We start from the raw sequence: 20629 nt of genomic DNA, 5'->3' as shown, positions 1-20629 counted from the left end.
ATTCAACTTTATTCCGTTGAAGTTTATTTCACTTTGGAACATTCATTCACAGATTTGCGCTACTGTCTTCACACACAGACGAAACTTACTAGAGAAGTGTGAAGTGTGACAATATACCTCTGTAAATAAATACAATATAAATTCACGTCTCGTGCACTTTAATGCCCTTTGAATGAAACGTGTACATTCCCTTGGAACTGGAATCATGGCGGTATTTCATGTGAAGTCCACTTCGCAGGGCACTTACGGTCGAATAATACAACGCTTGAATGCTGCTGCCTGAACAAGAGACCTCCTTACTGAAGTGAAAATGTTGACTGGTATCACTATCTCGCCAACACGCCGGCGGATCTCCACCAAATTCGGGGATCCCTTCAGCTCGAGGAGCCCTCTCGAACGCCACCCTCCACGCGTCGGTAGCCCCCGGGATCGCTAGATCGGTCGGCGCCAGACTGCGAATTTAACCGCCCATAACTCCCGAACCCCGGGGGCTATCGACACGGGGGTGGTCTCATTCGAAAGAGGGCCTCCAGACGTACACTCGATTCGCGTTCGAGAGGGTTCCTCGAGCTGAAGGGATCCCCCAAATTTGGTGCGGATTCGCCTCGCCTTTACGGATATATGGCTGTTCAAAGTTTCAATGGTTTTCCATAGACTTAAGCTTTAAAGCGTTTCATCCAGGTCGCCTGTAGCAAACAATGGAGCACGCTCTGCTGGACAAACTAAGTAATTACACCATTTCAAGCATTTTATCTGCGTTATATGTTCTGTAAAAAAAAAAAATTCATATCGGCGGCATATTAGCCGATACCGATATATTGGCGACAGACTCACATCAGCCGATAATATCGGCTAAACGATATATCGGTCGGGCTCTAATCTAGAGACTGGAAAAATTACTCAAATCATTTTGTTTTATAACACAGAAACCTGCCGTTTCAAAGTCGACTCTGATGTTGCTGGCTTTCATCAGCAATAATTATTTATTTATTCACTTTTTAACGCCATGCCAGCACCAAGGTTATTTTCATGGCGATCTCTGAATAAATTATACAAGGTATACAATTAACAAAAGGTTCTAAAAGACATTTCAGATGTACACTAGACAAAAATTCTAAAATGCATTCTGGTAATACATTTTTTTATTTCATCAGCAGGAAAGAACACGTATTAAAGATACTACAACAAGTTATTGCATTCTGAAAAAAAAATAATAAGAATGACATGAACATGGGTCAACTGTGAGTTGATGAGAGGGGGAACAGATTTGATTGCTCACCTTGGCCTTGTCTTGGAGTCGCAGGTGGGCCAATGGGTTGAGCCTCTATCTCCTTCAGAGAAAACCAAACACAAACATTAATATTTGCACATTTAATGGAGTCATTTGCAGATTTCATTATAATAAGGTACCTACAAGCTTTTTCTTAGAGTCAGGGTCAAACCGTTCCAGAATCAGCTTGGCATTTTTGTAGGTTTCAGTTTCCATTACCTGCTCAAGCTGTTTGAGAAAATATTACAATCACATAATCACAATTATATTAAACAGTGATACCGATTGATTGGCATTAAATACTGAAGACACATTGTTATGAATTAGCTCAAGCTGTTTGAGAAAATATTACAATCACATAATCACAATTACATTAAACAGTGATACCGATTGATTGGCATTAAATACTGAAGACACATTGTTATGAATTAAAAAAAAACCTTTCCAATTTATAAAAATCCATCAAGTCCAAGTCAAATGAAGGAACTAGACCTGCTGCTTATATCTGGGTTTAAAAGCTGAAATAAACTCTTCCGTTTAGTTTTATTTCAAAACTTAATTTCAGGGAAAGAGCAAATAGTGCTAATTATTTTACTTTAATGAATAGAATAATTACAAGTCCTACTGCGATAATGGGGAGTGTGAAAATCCATCAGCTGTAATTATTGAAAGTTATTAGACATGACAGTGGATGACAAGCAATTTCTCAGATTTATTTCCTCCCATCACTAAACACTATTAATTTAAAGACAAGTCATTAGCCAAGCACTTTACCAAGTAAAGTCTCTTTGCCAATTACCCGCTGTCTCCATTGATTTCAGATTATTTATTAGGAGCAGAAATTATCTCTCTCTCTCACTGACAGCAGAGGGCCACAATATGACAAAAGGAAAACAGGATGTTGTTGTGCTAACATTAGCATACGGCTAACTAGCGCACAGGGGAAGATGGGAGCACACAGTCTGCGTGGAATTACTAACTCACTCAAATTAAAAGATCCTAACATAAAGAGAGAGCGCCTCCACTCTCTACAGTTGTGAAAACAGAGAAAAAAAAGACAAACTAGGCCAAAATGAACTACACAACAGGAAGTGACATTCAAAGACAGACACTGCTACTGATTACTCACTATTTTCTTCTTCTCTGCTTTCAGCTCTTCTAATTTTTCATCTAAGATGCAAAAATAAAAAGAACAGAAAAATGAATGTGTTGATACGATTAATACTACTGGTGCATCATAATAGACTGACCTCATAATGAAATCAAACATAAAATCAAGTTCAGTAAGAATGTCTTACTGTTTCTCTCCGTTCGTCTGTTGTATAAAACAATCAGCAGTTTCCTCAGCAGCCAAACTCTGCAAACAGGAAAAGAAACTCATTTATAAAGTCAATATTGACAATTTGGATATTCATGCATATCAAAAGATAACTTGAATCAAAACCAAAATCACACAATTTACCATCAAACTTCTATCAGTCTGAATTCAAAAACTGAACTTAAAGTACTTACAACAGAGGAAATACCAAGAATGGTGACGCCACTATTAATTTTCCTATCATCCGCTCTGGGATGTACCACACATAGACGACTGTACAGGCTATCAAGTACAGCAGGGCTGAGTACAACAGCAGTCTGTAAACCCATAACTTCAGCTGCTTCTGGTTCTTCTCTCTGCATTCCTCAAGGGCCTGGACATCCTGAGGGAGATCAATTAAAACACTCCATAAAAACTCCATAAGGCCAGGAATTAGTAAGTTGCATTCAAACAGCAGTAGAAATACTGCTCAGATATGGAGTATAATTCATATTTAATTACATTTCTAACAAAATTACAACAAAAATAACACATTATCTCTTTAAAAGTGTACCTAGTATTGAATACTAATCCAAAAGTTCAAATATGTTTCAGAAAAATGGCAATTAATAAAACTGTGCATGCAAGTCCTGTCAGTAGAATGCACAGATGTATGTTTTCAGCAGGATCAGGTCAAATAAAAGCATGCATGATAGCTTAAGGACACCAAATTACTGTAAAACTTTAAAATATCGTGCAGCATACAGAAAGTATGGAAGGAACAGTTGTTTTGTCCAAACTTGAATCAAATCCCCATGACCTAAATACCTAAGGCAGAACTTGAGAGACAGGCTCTAATCAGAATCCGCAAAAATGTAATTTAACTGCGCACTGATCTAATCTTGTCAAGATACAAATCAGGTCAAATGTGTTTAATTCACATTTTGAAGTCACAATTAGAAGTCTTTGGTTCTAAACAGTAAATATACAACCCAGTTATTTGCGCAATACTCAAGCTCTAAGATATGGCAACTGAACAGACCTCTCTCATTGAGGTAGTACTGTATAACCCCAATCCTAAAATATCTAATGACAGTTACACAGTGCCTTACTGCAGCAGACATTTGTGTCTGTCTGTAACCTTGTGTTATTCTGAGTCACAACTGAACCTAAAATAGATAGATAAATAAATACATAAATAAATAAATACACCAGTTCAAACATTACCATGGCCTAATTGCACAAGAACACCTTCAATGTCAGAAAAGTATAACAGACAGAATGAGTGATGTCAGGAAATGGTTGAGTGTAGTTTTATACCTTATCAAGGCCCTCCAAGACCTGTACAGTGGTTGGCTTTGCCTATGGATGGATACAGTACACTTAGTAACAATAAAGCAAGCTGGGAGGAGGTACAAATGTACAAAATTGCGAAGTTTCTCCATTTAGATTTCTACAGTATATAGCATGTTATATTAATATCAAATCACACTCTTAATTATGAAACTTTTGAATGAATAGTTCACCCAAAAATTAGAAACTGCTGTAAATTTACTCAACATCATGCCATGCAAGACTAGCATTACATCACTTGTTCACCAATGGATGCTCTGCCGTGAATGGGTTATTATGGATTACAGACTTCTATTTTGGCCACAAACGACAGTTTAAAGTTAAAACACATTAACAATACATTTGTTTCTTCCAAACATGCAGCTTTTTCCTTCAAGACTACTTGGATTATTGTGATGTTTTTATCAGCTGTTTGGACTCTCATTCTGACGGCACCCATTCACTGCAGAGCATCCATTGGTGAGCAAGTGATGCAATGCTACATTTCTACAAATCTTATGAAGAAACAAACTCCACTACATCTCGGATGCCCTTAGGGTGAGTAAACCTTCAGTTAATTTTCATTTTTGGGTGATCTATTCCTTTAAGGCTTTATAGCATTCAAGAAAGACAACAGCACACCATACGTCTGTGTGACATTTCTATCAAACCACTATAAAATCAAATTGCAGATGTTAACATTAATATTGAAATACAGCCTAAGTGCACATCCTAAGTGTAGTTGAGTGACTGAAGCACATTTACCCTCCACCGAGACACCACAGCCCCCATCTTGTGAGGGCAGTCCTTCTATCTAAGCCTGGGTTCTGTTACTCTTGCTACTCCACACCAAAGCCAGACACCTGTTCACAATAAAGGCAACGGTTTCTTTCAACAATAACAATATTTAAGTTACAAACAAGATCATGATAGATGTTTTCCACTTGGGAAAACACATGGATTAGAGAATGGATTATAAAACCTCAGTAGGATTTCATTTACAAAAATGTGGATGCTTAAGTCACATTTATTAAAAGTGTGTATGTCTTCAAACAAATGCTACTTGAGTTTTTCCTCAGAACCAAATTAATATTATGATCCATTTGATTTTTTAGTGGATTTTTTAGTTCTCCTCAAGCTCACACAGGTGTCTAATCACATTAACCTGCAACATGACCCACTAATGTTTCAATACTTTTAGTCTTAGTATATCTATTGCTTGGTCATTTCAAACCAAACAAACTTCTTTTTCGACAAATGCTTTGCTTTAAGAGTGTATCTGTGCGATCTTACTTTACAACTCAATTTACGTTTTGTTTTCTGTTGCAATGACATTTGACATTCAGAAATTATGGATTAAAATGCATGTGCAAACGCTTTCAGATCCCACTGTATCTCACACATGCAGGGTTAGATGCATGAGATCCAGTGTATATTGTAACGCATTACTTTTAAAAGTAACTTTCCCCAACACTGATGAGATCAGTGATATCAAATATCTCCACAGCTCACACAAAATCTGGAGGCTCTGAAAAGTAACAAGACACTCCTCTATTTTAAACTGCAGAGTCCTCAAGAGCTCAGATAGTGAGCCCACTTAAACTTGTTTGAGAGTGTTTGAAGAGCGGATAGTGGTGTGAAAAACTGCTGGAAGCACCAATTAAAGTCATTTTATTTATAACTTTTTTTTTATTCAGCCTCACCCTTCCAGCTTGGAATGCGGTTTAATATCAAAAACAAAATTCAAACTCTTATATTCCAGGAAAATTCAGGTCGAGTGTGATTAAAACTACTACTTTACTTTAAAAAAAAAAAAAAGGATTCGCACTATATTCTTGAAACAATGATAATCAAGAAGACGTTAATGTAGAAAAAAAAAACTTCACGAGTTAATAATCTCATTCTGTCCGCTAAAACATTGCGCTTTATGTTTTAGCATAGCATAGATTTTCCGACAGATTATGTTTCCTTAATCTCTAATATCAGGAATGGTTTAACGTTCAATGCATCTCTAAAAAGACTCACTTTGAGAAAACCTAACCCGCTGCTGCGGACCAGATTAGACGACATGTTGTGCTCTCTGTCACGCATGCCCGGTTATACAGCGTTATTGTGCATAAACACGCCGAAAACCGACACAACACAAGATCATTGAGGATGCCTTACCCCTGAATATAAAATATTATCCAGAAGAGACTCGCGTTATTATTCCTGTACTTCCACAGCATACGTCATCACAGTGCTCCCACAACCCCGCGCGGCACGGTCCTCCCCTACGTCACCGCTCTGTCACGTGGTCAAGCACGTGCTCTCTCAAAGCGCGGGAAAATAGAACGAACTTGACGCCGTGCTTCTGAAGAGTTTACGTCAGGGCGGAAACAAATGATTTATTTCAAAAAGGTATATATATTTTGCTTATATTGAGTGTTTTGGGTGAAATAATTCTATAATAGAAAATAGACAATCTGCTGTTACTGTATTTGTAAACGTTACATTGTGTTAAAAATGCTTATAGAAAATGTGCTAATAGAAATGTTGCATTCACATTTCCTACATGATTTATAGTCTAAACAATGTTTATTTAAAATAATGACATTAAAATAGTAGCCTATAATCAATTAAAAAATATGAATGAATGAATGAATGTCCAATCGGTAACACACTTTATGGTATGAATAGACTTTTATGCTATTGACAGTACCAGTAACTGGCTTTGTGCCATACATAACATCAATTTATTCGGATTAAGGTAACTGGACAGTACAATTTACATAGCAATGTATTATTCTGATTATTGTTTTTACTACAGTAGCCTACGTGTAGACTGGCAAAGACACACAACTCACAATTCATACAACTGTTTATGTGTTCACACAATGAAAACAGACACTGGACAGCTGTTCAGTAAGTCACTATACTTTATGACTTATATGGCTTATATTTTTATAGCATGCCTACTTTCTGGAGAAAAGTAGAACTCGAAAGGTCTGCATGAGGTGGTGAAATGTACAGTGCAAATATGTGATGAGCAGTTTGGTTATTTTTTATGTAGCTTAAGAAAATTAGCCTATACTAGGTTTGTCAGTTCCATTAATTCCCATTCCAAAATAAATAATAATAAAAAAAAGGCTTGGATGTGAATATATAATAGTGATGGTTGTCTTTGTTTAGGTGCTGTATAACATGATGAGGAGAAAATGTTATGTCCTTGTAGAGAAACAAAGCATATAGGGCATATTAAAGGCTATTTCAACATAATCTTACCCTCAAATGTAGTTTTGCTGATGTAACTATATAACTATGCCTATTTAGGTTCAGTGTGGTTAAATATCAATTAAGAAATGTACATTTTTAAACAAATAAGGCACATTTTTAGGTTAAAATATATATATTTTTTTAAATGTACACAGTAAACAGTGGTAACCTGCCTTTGTTTCATTAAGAAATTATTTCTTCATACCACTTAAATTTAGTTTTGTTGATGTAACCTAATGTTTGTTGTTGTTGTTGTTTTTTTTTTGGTTGGTTCAGTGATGTTACATAATATTTTTAACTTCAAATGAATGAAGCACATTTTAGGTTATTATTAGAAACATACATCAGAAATGTATGTTTTGCCATTATTATAGAGGGTTAGAATGTGCATAACTTTACCATTGAATAATAATTCTATTACAGGATTATTGGTTAATCCAATTAATTTTGTGTTGTGATGTTTAAGTAGTGCATGGTCTCTGTCATGCATTGATTTATTCATTTTTACAATATCCCAATTTGTAATTTATTTGGCTAAATGGATGTCTTGAATCAAACTGGCCTGAAATATAACAAAAGCTATATTATCCCATTCAGCACTTTGCAAAAGTACTGATCTGAAATTTTATTTAAAAATAAAAAGGTAGCTATCAGTGAATATTACACGAGACCATTTCAAGACTTCATGTTACAAAAGCACAGCAAATATTTTGTGAGAAAACTGCCAATGCTTCTGATGATTGGTGCTCTTTCTTTGGAATCTGATCACTCTGAAATGGAGAGAGGATGGGGCATTCAGCATGAAATCTAGACCTAGCATGAGTGCTAGAACGACCATACTGCCTCAGCTGGAATAGTAAAGATCAGCACCATGGACAGCAACTGAATTTATAAATGTATAACTTTCACAACAGATTAAATCCAGTGCACAGTGTACTTACATGATGAGGAGCTTTAGCATGTATATGGCTGTAAGGTAATAATACATCTTCCATAAGTTACTGGAACCAGATGTACAATATTTTTCTATGTCACTGGATCAGAAGTGGGGGGGGGCAATTGTAACCAAAAACCGTTTGGTTGCCAAAATTCTTAAGTACATGTAAAGTAAGTAAGTAAGGGTAAGTAAATTAATTTTCATTTTTGGGTGAACTTTTCCTGTAAGATATACTGTCATTGTTGAGCCACAAACAGTATTTTATTGGCTTGTGTATTTGTACAAGCTTAGGTTATTATCCTCTGGTAGTGGGGGTTGCTGTACTGCCCGCCACTTGTCCCCACAATACATAAAATCTATAAAAGATACATTAAAGGCAGACTGAGTGCATGCATCTTTTTATTATGACTTTTCTTATGTCCATTTGTTTCTAAAATCATCACTGAGTAGTGTTTAATACTAAATAATGTAATTGTAAATGAGCTGCAACATCTTCATTAAGAGATTATCTTCATTCATTATCATTCAATATTTTAGCAAAGTAAACACACTGATAGCAAATCACACACACACACACACACACACACACACACACACACTCAGTTTGTCCTTCTTTGAAAGATGCACACTTCAGAAGTATGTTGTATTGTCTAGGCAATGGGACTCTGTTTTCTATTGCTTATTACGGAGTTCAAATATACAGTTTGCTTTGTAGTTTTACTCAACCCAATACACTTTGTAATGCCTTCAAAAAAGTTATTTATTTGCTGTGACTAATTAGAGCTGATTCGGACATCTCAGATTCAATGTCAATATTTTCTCTAATAGGGGGTCTGTTTGTTTTCAGTATGAATATTGATTAAAATTGTGTGATATAAAGCATTTGGTCATTTCACTTTGAAGCAAAACTACATCCCCTGGAAATCTGCAAAAATGATCATGTATTGTAAATATTTGTGAGTACTTACATACATATCATTGACCACTGTCAATGGGACTCATTTAAAGCAAGAGACTGCACTCTCTTGTTTCAGCAAGATGGAAACTAACAGCGAGACTGACAGACTGCTCATGAATTAGCGCGCAAAGCTGCTGCACTCCTCGTAGAGTAACAGCTGTCAAGAACATTACAGTGCAACAATATCTCTACGTGTTTAATATAATGAGGTGCCAGTATAGGGTACAATAATTATATTATTTCTTAGAAATCCGATAAATCCGCGAAAGTGTGATGTCATTTCAGGAAAGCAAAATGATTCGCAAGTAGCCATTCAAGCCTCAGTGGCGCGAGCCTCTGCAAGATTTGCGCGATACCGTGTGACCTTACCCCGACTGTAGTTTGCACGAACTTTCCACAATTCGCAGTTCATTTAATCGAATGTAATTCAAAACAATCCTTCGTTATTATTGCGACAAAAAAAAAGGCTTTACTCATGGCGCCCTGCACGTTGAACTCATGGCTTTGCTGTAATGACGGTCTGTAGGTCTGTTTGGCGATGAAATGATGCGTACTGCTAAAATGAAACTCGTTCATTAGGCTACTTCATTTGAAATTGTCGTCAGTCAGACAAAGGGTTAACTTTATGGTTAATTAATACAAGTAAGACGGAATGAATAGAGTCCCACTACACTCTAAAAAATGCTGGGTTGTTTCAACCCAACTTTGGGTCAAATATGGACTAACCCAGCCGTTGGGTTAAATTTTTACATTAAATGTTTAACCCAAAAGTTGGGTTAGTCCATATTTGACCCTAAGTTGGGTTGAAACAACCCAGCATTTTTTAGAGTGTATTATTATGCGTTTACGGTACGTGTGTTTGCCTGTCATGAGGTTTAACGGCAAAAGGAAAGCAATAGGCGTCAGGGTTTTCTGCACATAAGATGCATTCAAAATACTTTCCAAAATGTGCCAGGTGACATATTAACGTTATGATGTATGAGGAAAATGCCCTCTGTTTGGTGTTCGACAGCGTGAGTACTGGTGTTGACATGTTTCACACTTGCAATTGTGAGTACGCTGAAAATATACTTTGGCAAAATGTGATATAATTAAAGTGTTATTTCAGTAAACTATTATGTTTTGACCCCCATTTTCTCCTGCAAACCAGACCTTCTCACTGGCAGCTTATAGCAAACAGACAGCTCAGCCGTTAAAGCAAGTGAAGGCAATTTTCAAGGATAATTGCGAACATGTTTTAATACATATGCATGAAAAACATTTTCCTTTTTGAGGGAGAGGGAGCGACTTAACGTGCTTATGCAATTGATTGAGGGGATGACCTGCTATTCAAAATGTTATTTGAGAACTATCAAAATGTGCAGACTTGCAAATTGCCCGGCTTGTATCTGAATTACTACCCCATTCATCATCATTATGGGTTGATAAGTTAATTTAACCATTTCATTCTGTCTTAATGAGCTATAGTTAAATTAATGTCACATAATGTATGAAAGCAACATTTGAACAGAAGCGTTCATTTGAGACAAACAAGGGTGGCCATGGTTTCATTTGATGCATAAATCTCCTCATCACAGCCGGTGATTCTGTTGCCACGAACCCTGTTCCCTGGGTTTTCTTTAATGGTATCAACAAAACAAAGCGCGCAATAAAGCTTTGTTGAAGACTAGCCGTTGACTCAATGTAATCAACTCAATAGCCGCGCCATTGTTTGGTGTATTTTCCTATTATATCACGTTCAGTTTATTCTAATTTCCCACCATTTTTTACGCAGTCGATTCACTGAAAAGCATATGGTGATCTATAACGCAGTATCATCCAGACATAATACACGGGGCGATGTAATCGTTAGCATGTCGAACTGGGGGTATCGTGAAGGTTTTAGTTCCATAGCAAAAACTGGATGGGATTGGGATCACCCTCTCCCTGCCTATAGACTTCCCCGAGAATAATCAAATCTGACCGTTTTGGGTAGGCATTTACCAAAGTCTTCTATTTATCCGATTAAAAACTACGACCTGCCTTTATGGCACCTAGCTATGGTCTCATTTCATTGAAATTTTAGCCCACATGTGTAGTTGAGCGCACCGTCATATGTTGTGAAGTTCCACCTTAAAACAACAGTCTTGTGGCCCCACGTGCTCCCTGTAGTTCGGATTTTGTCCTCCCCGCAGCAGCTGTCACCTCGCATTACTCGCAGTCAGCTAAATGAAACATTATTCTAAACATATGCATCGTAATCAGTTCGGTCACACCTACAAGAACACGCGTTAATAAGGCAATCAATCACAGTGGAACAAGCGAGTTGTTCTGCAACAGCTCATAAACAGTGTGTAATGAAGAATTGGAGGTTAGCGTGACACGCGCTGATCAGATAATCAATGTCAAAGATGCGATGAATGTCAGTAAATGTAGTTTTTTTTATGTCCTTTCTATCAAATCTTCAATTTACAACAAGCAGTTCAATTACCCAGAAAATACAGTCAATTAAATGGGCGTGATTGGACAGTAGCGGGAGGATCATCGATCTTTGCATTTCTGTCTTGGTGGTGGACATTTAATTTGGGTTTTCTATTAGCACCGAAATAAAGAAAAAATAAAATATATTAAACAAGCCGCAGATTTATTTTCTTGTCAAAAGCAATTCGGCTAAGGTGACAGACAGTTTGCTGCATTTTATGATGAATTATTTTTTCAGTCTTTGCACATTGGATACAAAACTGATGGCGTTATTGTGGCCAGTGTTTTTCTGCCCTCTGTCTTCTCCAGTTTGCCTCTCCATCGATCTCAATGCCTTTGTTGTATGGGTTGTAACCCTCGCCTTAGTAAAGAGCATAACGAAACATGGCGATGCATCACACTCTTGCTGCGCCTCTAATCCCATTTCTTTAATGGGGACGTTCAAAAAGAAAGCAACTTATCTCAAAGTCCCCCGGGAATATTCCGGTATATATTTAACCAGGCTGCAATTAACGACAGTATCAGCTTGTATCATTTAGAGGTAATGTAAAAATAATGGTAAATTATAGGGCCGGAATGACCCGTGATCGCAGACTCCATATTCCCTGTAGTTTTAGTGTCGTTTTAATTAATGCCAGACTCACTTTCTCACCAAGGAAAAAAAAATGTATTAACAGAGCAGGAACGCTTCACACTATTGGATGTTTTTGTTTCATTTAAATATTGATTTTAAAAGGAAGATCAAAAGGCCTCCGTGAAAAATTTACTAACAATACATTGAATTTACGTGTATTTATTATTGTTCCGAATTTAGACGGGACAACAAAAAACTAAATTATAAAGTTAAGTAATAAAAAGGTGGGTGAAGTGGACATTTGTGAATCAAACGTAGTAGGCCACATCTGTTACATTTGATTTAGAATTTGCTCGACTTTGATGCTTTCAGTTAAAACTGCAATTAGCTATTTGCAACGTGCACAATGATAACGATATTAAAATTTGCGTTTTAAATATTTATTTTCCAAGAACAACACCATCAATAAATAACATAATATACATTTTTATATTGCACATTTTTATCAAGTGAAAATATGAAAATTCATACAGTCGGCAATATGTAAAATACAGAGACGTAATGTACAGAGTCGTGTATCACGGCAACCCTTGGGAGAGGAGCAAAACACAGGGATTTTAGTATGTCATTTATTGAACAGACGGCAGCCAGCCCCGCGCAACAACTCAATAATATTAAAAAAAAAATCTGTTTGTTTGTTTTGTTTCTATTTTATTTTATTTTTTGATTTGATTTGAAATGGAAACAGCAATGTAATGTGCTTTATATACAATGAGTGATAATTTTTGCTTTCAACATGATTTCAGGCCTAATATTTCTTCTTTTTTTAAAATCGTTCTGTAGTCTGGTGAATTCATGTCAGATTGTTTAAGTACCTAAAACAATTGTGTAATCCTACATTAGATAAATATCCAGCCAGTCACATAAATTAAATAATAATTACAAAAATTAAAAAATGTAAAAAGGGTAAAATCTGTGACGCTAATAATTTCGAGTGAAAGTCAACATTTTGGTTTAATACAATTTAAGCGTGACTATGCGTGTTATGACAAAATATCCCACCATTTGATCTGTACAAGTGCTATTTTGCTATTTTTAAAATGTGGTTTTATGTAAGGCAGAATTCCGCCCAGTGACAAACAATATATATATATGTATGCAGACAGAAGCATGAGCAATTTGTCTGAAGTTTGGGGTTGTGTGGATAATCCCATTATATTGTGAGTGAAGAGTCTCTACTGGGAGTATTATGGAAATATCGGTTTGGATTTAATGAGACTGCTCGCATCAGCGGAACATCTCTGAGAAAAAAAAAGTCTACCCAGACCGGCCAACGTTCCAATAAGAAGATTGGAATTAGGACTCGGTGGAAAGGGGATTTTCTTTTTTCTTGTTTAAATAATAAAAAAAGAATTCTCAGGTAACGAATACCACGTTTAATACTGTACAATCTACACACCAAGAACAATGCGAAATGCTCAAGGTCTTTTATCTATCTTGTCTAATGACTTCCCACGGCGGGTTGTTATGCTTTGACAGCGAGTCTCGGAACGGGAACTTTCTTACATTTCCACATTCAAAGGAGGTCCCAGTTTGCTGCATTTTATGATGAATTATTTTTTCAGTCTTTGCACATTGGATACAAAACTGATGGCGTTATTGTGGCCAGTGTTTTTCTGCCCTCTGTCTTCTCCAGTTTGCCTCTCCATCGATCTCAATGCCTTTGTTGTATGGGTTGTAACCCTCGCCTTAGTAAAGAGCATAACGAAACATGGCGATGCATCACACTCTTGCTGCGCCTCTAATCCCATTTCTTTAATGGGGACGTTCAAAAAGAAAGCAACTTATCTCAAAGTCCCCCGGGAATATTCCGGTATATATTTAACCAGGCTGCAATTAACGACAGTATCAGCTTGTATCATTTAGAGGTAATGTAAAAATAATGGTAAATTATAGGGCCGGAATGACCCGTGATCGCAGACTCCATATTCCCTGTAGTTTTAGTGTCGTTTTAATTAATGCCAGACTCACTTTCTCACCAAGGAAAAAAAAATGTATTAACAGAGCAGGAACGCTTCACACTATTGGATGTTTTTGTTTCATTTAAATATTGATTTTAAAAGGAAGATCAAAAGGCCTCCGTGAAAAATTTACTAACAATACATTGAATTTACGTGTATTTATTATTGTTCCGAATTTAGACGGGACAACAAAAAACTAAATTATAAAGTTAAGTAATAAAAAGGTGGGTGAAGTGGACATTTGTGAATCAAACGTAGTAGGCCACATCTGTTACATTTGATTTAGAATTTGCTCGACTTTGATGCTTTCAGTTAAAACTGCAATTAGCTATTTGCAACGTGCACAATGATAACGATATTAAAATTTGCGTTTTAAATATTTATTTTCCAAGAACAACACCATCAATAAATAACATAATATACATTTTTATATTGCACATTTTTATCAAGTGAAAATATGAAAATTCATACAGTCGGCAATATGTAAAATACAGAGACGTAATGTACAGAGTCGTGTATCACGGCAACCCTTGGGAGAGGAGCAAAACACAGGGATTTTAGTATGTCATTTATTGAACAGACGGCAGCCAGCCCCGCGCAACAACTCAATAATATTAAAAAAAAAATCTGTTTGTTTGTTTTGTTTCTATTTTATTTTATTTTTTGATTTGATTTGAAATGGAAACAGCAATGTAATGTGCTTTATATACAATGAGTGATAATTTTTGCTTTCAACATGATTTCAGGCCTAATATTTCTTCTTTTTTTAAAATCGTTCTGTAGTCTGGTGAATTCATGTCAGATTGTTTAAGTACCTAAAACAATTGTGTAATCCTACATTAGATAAATATCCAGCCAGTCACATAAATTAAATAATAATTACAAAAATTAAAAAATGTAAAAAGGGTAAAATCTGTGACGCTAATAATTTCGAGTGAAAGTCAACATTTTGGTTTAATACAATTTAAGCGTGACTATGCGTGTTATGACAAAATATCCCACCATTTGATCTGTACAAGTGCTATTTTGCTATTTTTAAAATGTGGTTTTATGTAAGGCAGAATTCCGCCCAGTGACAAACAATATATATATATGTATGCAGACAGAAGCATGAGCAATTTGTCTGAAGTTTGGGGTTGTGTGGATAATCCCATTATATTGTGAGTGAAGAGTCTCTACTGGGAGTATTATGGAAATATCGGTTTGGATTTAATGAGACTGCTCGCATCAGCGGAACATCTCTGAGAAAAAAAAAGTCTACCCAGACCGGCCAACGTTCCAATAAGAAGATTGGAATTAGGACTCGGTGGAAAGGGGATTTTCTTTTTTCTTGTTTAAATAATAAAAAAAGAATTCTCAGGTAACGAATACCACGTTTAATACTGTACAATCTACACACCAAGAACAATGCGAAATGCTCAAGGTCTTTTATCTATCTTGTCTAATGACTTCCCACGGCGGGTTGTTATGCTTTGACAGCGAGTCTCGGAACGGGAACTTTCTTACATTTCCACATTCAAAGGAGGTCCATCAAGGTACATGATTGGCAATTTTCGTCATAATCTTCACATTATTAACAGCAGAATTGACATTGTAGCAGTAGTGCAGGTTTTATGCGCCACACTCCAAGATCAGGGAGAGTCCCTCGAGCAGCAGCACTTTCAGAATAGCATCATTATCTTACGCCTGGTCCCTTAACCGATGCTAAAGTGGCACAACCAGTGTATATTCTCTTTACTGTGGTCCAATCTAATCGAAAAGAATATTTGCATACAGTTGTGATAAATAATAATAATAAGAATAATAAATAAGAATAAATCAAATAATTAGGCCTACTATAATAATAATAAACCTACTCATATTTAAAAATCAAATAAAAAAAATGACCGTTTTGCTCATTCTGTAACGCACTGTTTAATACTGTGTTGTAACACGTTTAAAAGGCCTTCGATTTCCATAACAGTGTATTTTAAATATTTTTCTTAATATAATTCTGGGCGTTACAGGCCTTACTGGAATGGAAATGCTGTCCCTCAATTTAAAAACAATAATAATAATAATTGCATGTGCTTCAAATGAAGGAGTGTATGCCAGTACTAAGCTATCTATTGAGCGCGCTTTCTTCTCTCTGGTCCGGTGAGGGCACCGCAGTTTTGCTGAGAACTGCTGCCGAGTATGGCAAAAATCCGCTCTCGGACCTCTGCCCTGTCGCTGTGCAGGTGAAATCAGAGCTGGTGCTCCTGGAGCCGAGTGCGCTGGCGGCCTGACTGCTGTGGCAGCTGAGACATGAGCACGGCCCGGTAACTGAAGGCGCACTGACTGCTGCAGCGGCCGCCGCCGCCGCCGCTGCTGCAGCCGCGGAGCTGTTCAAACCTGCCGGTGACTGGTATAGTCCTGGATGTCGGAAACTACACAACAGCTCTGGGCGCGAATATGGATGAGAAAGCGCACGGAAAGTATCAAGGGGACGTATAGAGGTAGCAAATGGTGAAGAAGCGGCTCCAGAGGCGGCTGCCGCAGCAGCTGCTGCCGTGACACCGACATGGGGGTAATAGTGCAGTGGCATGTGGGGATGAAAAGGGTAAGGCAGACTTCCGGTGGCGGCCGCGTGCGTCATCATATAGGTGTAGAAGCTGGGATCGGCGGGATGTGGCCAGGACATGGCAAGCCGCTGCCGCTTGTCCTTCATTCGTCGATTCTGAAACCACACCTACACGCATCCACAGAAATACACAGGTAACAATTAGGGATCATGTGAACAGGGGCGAGAAGCGAGAACAAAACAATTAAACACTACCATTTAGCATGGCCAAACAACCTCAGGACCTAAGCATTTAAAATGGTTTTTGTAAAGCTTTATGATCAGATGATAATTTGTGTCATTTACGAATCGACCAATAATTTTCTAAACCCTTTGGACGATTTTTGTGGCTAATAGGTAACGTGAGCACAGATGAAATGAGGCAGGTTTTTGCATCAGACAAAATAAAATAACAGATTTTTTTTTACACATTATGTATGCTTAATACAAGCCATATCGATGTGTACAGACTACACGTTCTCTGTAAACAATATTTAGGATTAATTTTTTAGAGTGATAATGTCCATATAAAATTGTGTTATTTTGTTTTGTTTTGTAATCTATGCTGGTGGCTGTGAAAGGTTAATATTAGCTAAACATTACAAATGAGGAAATACATATTTTATCTTGTCTGGGAAAAAGTAAACAAAATCAGGCCGATACCTTTATTGTTGTTTCGGGTAAGTTTAATGAAGCGGCCAGTTCACATCTCCTGGGTCTTGAGACGTAGTTTTCCCTGTAAAATTCTTTCTCTAATCTTCCAATTTGTTCTCGGGTAAACGCAGTCCGGTACCTCCTCACCTGGTCCGCGCTCGAACTGCTGGAGTTACTGAAGGAACCGTTCATATTCGACGATGAACTTGTATTGGAGGTTCCTGAATTACTGTCGGAAAAACCTAAATCGGATAATGGAAGACATAAAAGACAAATGTGTAAACATTTTAAACATGCATATTAGTTTTTTTATCACTTTGATTTGTGCATTAAAATAAAATACACAAGCACGTAAAATAATATGTGTGATTGTATTTATAGATGTATAAATGCAATTCAGCTGAAACATGTTGGGATTACATTTAACTTTATTTTTTCAATCAAAATGATTTTAAACCAAAAATAAAAGCCTCAGAGCATCAACAATTAAAGACAAACGCATTCACTGGTTTATATATATAATTTTAACACTGCAAAATTCATGCAGGTCACACAGTGCAATCACAGATGTAATTTAATTCGTTTAAGGCAACGGTAAAAGACTTGCAAGCTTACAAAAAGTATTTGCGAAAATGCCACCATAAAATAAAACCTGCATTTGAAAAATAATAATAATAAAAAACTAATTCCAATGAGGGCTATATTTGAAACTTTGTGATGCCCACTCAAATTAGCATTTGAACAAATTTATAAACGACTTGATCAAAGTTTCCATGCAAATTGTTTACCTTTGCTATTGTTTTCCTTCTGTTGGCTGAGACTGCCCGGTGAGCGATGAGACGGGCAACCCACTTCCACATCGCTGTTCATATCGGAGTCAGGAGAAACTTCAGGGTACAGGTTTATTTTCTTCCTGCTTTCGGAGGACGACACTTCTGTGGAGGAGGTATTGTCGCCGTGGTGGGTTCCGAATAAGCTGTCGATTTCGAACTTGCCTTTGGTGGGAATATCCCCGAGACTGCCATGCAGCGAGGCAGAAGTTATTCTCGGACTGAGGCGACCTGCGTGCTGAGAATTTTCCAGTGCCTCAAGCACCACGTTCCCGGCCGAGTCAGTGAGGTTGGAGAGCCTCTTTCCTGCCACTGGACTGTGTAGTCCCCTTTCCATCAGAATCATTTCTTTTCTTATCCTCTCCATCATGAAGTCGTGCAGAAAAAATCCAAAGTCCCAGGGCTGGTGCTCCGATGACTGGTGGCGGATCTAATCCGCATTCAGCTCAGCTGCCGCCTCTAACTAATATAACACCTTTATGAGCTGGAAGCAAAAAAAAACAGAGGAATGCCAGTGCGGGCAACGAATGACTGCTCAAAATGGCCCGCGCATCCTCTCTGCTCCAGAAAGTCATTCATCAAAAAGTGGTTTGCGCCTTCGTCGTTAAAGGTGCGCGTGACGCGGTTCGAATGATCATTTATTGTAACAGGTTTATAAGCAAATAAATAGGAGAGAGACTGTCATCGGTTAATAGAGTCGGCCCTTGATCGGCCAGACGCGTATATCCAGGTGGAGAGAGAGAGGAGAAGTGAGGAGAGCAGCTTCAGATCCGAGTCTGTTTTAGATGGCTCCTGGGCTTGGCCTCTGGGGTGACACTGACAATCTGATTAATAAAATGAGCGCGGCAACATTTCCCTCTTCATTTAGGAATATCATTATGCTTTGATTCTCTATTGTTCCCTCCTTCTGTTCTGGCTCTCCCACTCCCTCTCTCTGAGCTGTTTCTTTTTTCTTTCTCTGTCGATTATTTCACGCAGACGTTTTCGAATGAGAGGCATTAGTTAAAGATTTTTGCATCAAATTAGAAGATCCCGTTGTGAATATGGTTGTTCGTTACTAAATAACAATATGGGCGTATTAAATTTAGTGACCAGTTTTAAACGCCGCGGGTTTCTTATTTGTTGGAGATACTATAGCCTATGATTCAAGCGTTTGCAAAAGCTCATCTTATATAGATATTTTTGAATTATTTGTTGGTTGAATTATTTATTAATTTTTTATTGGTAGTCGTCTTCTAACACCTTTCTTGTTTTATATCTTAGCCTGAGATGCACTATTTTCGTCAATTGATGGCATGCTCATTTCACCACATCGCACAGTTAAAACTGACTAATCACGCTCAATGACACATTTCGTTCATTAAATTCATGTTTAAAATTCATGTTAAAAAAGACTGAACCAAAATTATGTGATGACACACGAAATAACTTTTAATTCGTTCTACACATATATTCACAGATATGGACTGATGTCGTCTTTGCGTTTTATTGCTACATAATTATAGTATGCAGATGTGAATACTGTATAGGGATTATAATTATGATCAGTGCCAATCTAGATCGCTGATCACACTTAAACACGTAAGAAATCTAATAGGCTATGCAAAAGGGCAAGACTAAATATTTTACCCAGTAACGTTTCTCACAATAGCCTATGTCGACTATAGACATTTTAGCGCATGTCTCAAACGCTGTAAAATAGGTAATGAAAAATATGTTTTAATATGTGATGCTGAGTCTATAGTCTGCTCTCTCAAATCAAGTGTTAACGTGGGGGCGTGAGCAGCTCTTTAAGGCGAGGTTAAGTTATCCACTTCAAGGAGAGGGGGACGGGGCAGCGTGACAGGGACGCGCGCTAAACTGTTTTTGCGTTCTTTGGCGCCCTCGCCAGTTTTTTCACAGATGATACAACAACTTGAATTCGGTGAGTGTTCAAGGTAGTTCATTAACCGTAGTTCTTACACATCAACCCATTTGTTCATTTATTGTAATGATAATTTAGTTATTGTGACATCTGCACAATCCAATGACAAATGAAATCAGCAAAAGGGACACAGACCTACACTGTAAAAAATGATTGCGATTTTAACAGTAAAAGACTGTAAAAATGCTACAGTAAAAACCTGTTAACAGTAAGTTTCCATGCTATATTCGGTGAATCAATGTAATTACATTTAATGTGATTCTACAGTAAAATACTGTTAAAAATACGGTTTTTGGAAGTGAGAAAAGAAAAAGTCATTGTATAATTTACAGTGAAAAAACATAAATTGACACTCCCAGAATTCCCTGCATGACGCTTCATAGTTGATGTATTTTTGTTGAAATAACATGTTTCTTCTTAGTTTTTTCTTATCAGTTGTGTACATTAGGGTTTAATCTTACATCTAATGTTATTAAATGAATGTTTATTGCATTATTTCAGTATCATGTGTGTCACCATGATGGGGTTTAGTGTTT

At 37.2% G+C, this 20629-nt stretch overlaps 2 protein-coding genes across 2 annotated transcripts in view; both read right to left on the bottom strand.

The window, feature by feature from the left end:
• LOC107657390 (protein lunapark-A-like) overlaps positions 1–6142 on the bottom strand; it is a 15210-nt gene extending 9068 nt beyond the window's left edge. The window contains exons 1-8 of the mRNA XM_016445437.1: positions 6066–6142; positions 4665–4762; positions 3888–3929; positions 2783–2970; positions 2569–2627; positions 2400–2440; positions 1415–1498; positions 1280–1331 (exon numbers count right to left, since the gene is read on the bottom strand). Of these exons, the coding sequence (XP_016300923.1) occupies positions 1280–1331; positions 1415–1498; positions 2400–2440; positions 2569–2627; positions 2783–2970; positions 3888–3929; positions 4665–4691 (493 nt within the window). The 5' untranslated portion in view covers positions 4692–4762; positions 6066–6142. The remainder of the gene's footprint in view (positions 1–1279; positions 1332–1414; positions 1499–2399; positions 2441–2568; positions 2628–2782; positions 2971–3887; positions 3930–4664; positions 4763–6065) is intronic.
• Positions 6143–16205: 10063 nt separating this feature from the next.
• LOC107657379 (homeobox even-skipped homolog protein 2-like) lies at positions 16206–18539 on the bottom strand. The gene is made up of 3 exons (XM_016445426.1): positions 18128–18539; positions 17349–17581; positions 16206–16814 (listed from the first exon to the last, which is right to left on the bottom strand). Exons 1-3 carry the CDS (start codon positions 18537–18539, stop codon positions 16206–16208), a joined length of 1254 nt encoding a protein of 417 aa, XP_016300912.1.
• Between the last annotated feature and the right edge of the window lie 2090 nt (positions 18540–20629).

The sequence above is a fragment of the Sinocyclocheilus anshuiensis genome, unplaced genomic scaffold, assembly GCF_001515605.1.
Source record: "Sinocyclocheilus anshuiensis isolate Anshui unplaced genomic scaffold, SAMN03320099.WGS_v1.1 scaffold355, whole genome shotgun sequence".
In the NCBI taxonomy this organism is placed as follows: domain Eukaryota; kingdom Metazoa; phylum Chordata; class Actinopteri; order Cypriniformes; family Cyprinidae; genus Sinocyclocheilus; species Sinocyclocheilus anshuiensis.
Note: the sequence above shows the minus strand (reverse complement) of the source record. Positions and strands in the feature narration are given on the sequence as shown.

What these genes read in the sequence shown, in the direction of transcription:
- LOC107657379 (XM_016445426.1), bottom strand. Translation starts at nt 18,539, where the DNA reads ATGATGGAGAGGATAAGAAAAGAAATGATTCTGATGGAAAGGGGACTA. An exon ending in GAAGGAAAACAATAGCAAAG is followed by an intron (nt 17,582 to 18,127) that starts GTAAACAATTTG and finishes TATCCGATTTAG; the next exon opens with GTTTTTCCGACAGTAATTCA. An exon ending in TACCCGAAACAACAATAAAG is followed by an intron (nt 16,815 to 17,348) that starts GTATCGGCCTGA and finishes GGATGCGTGTAG; the next exon opens with GTGTGGTTTCAGAATCGACG.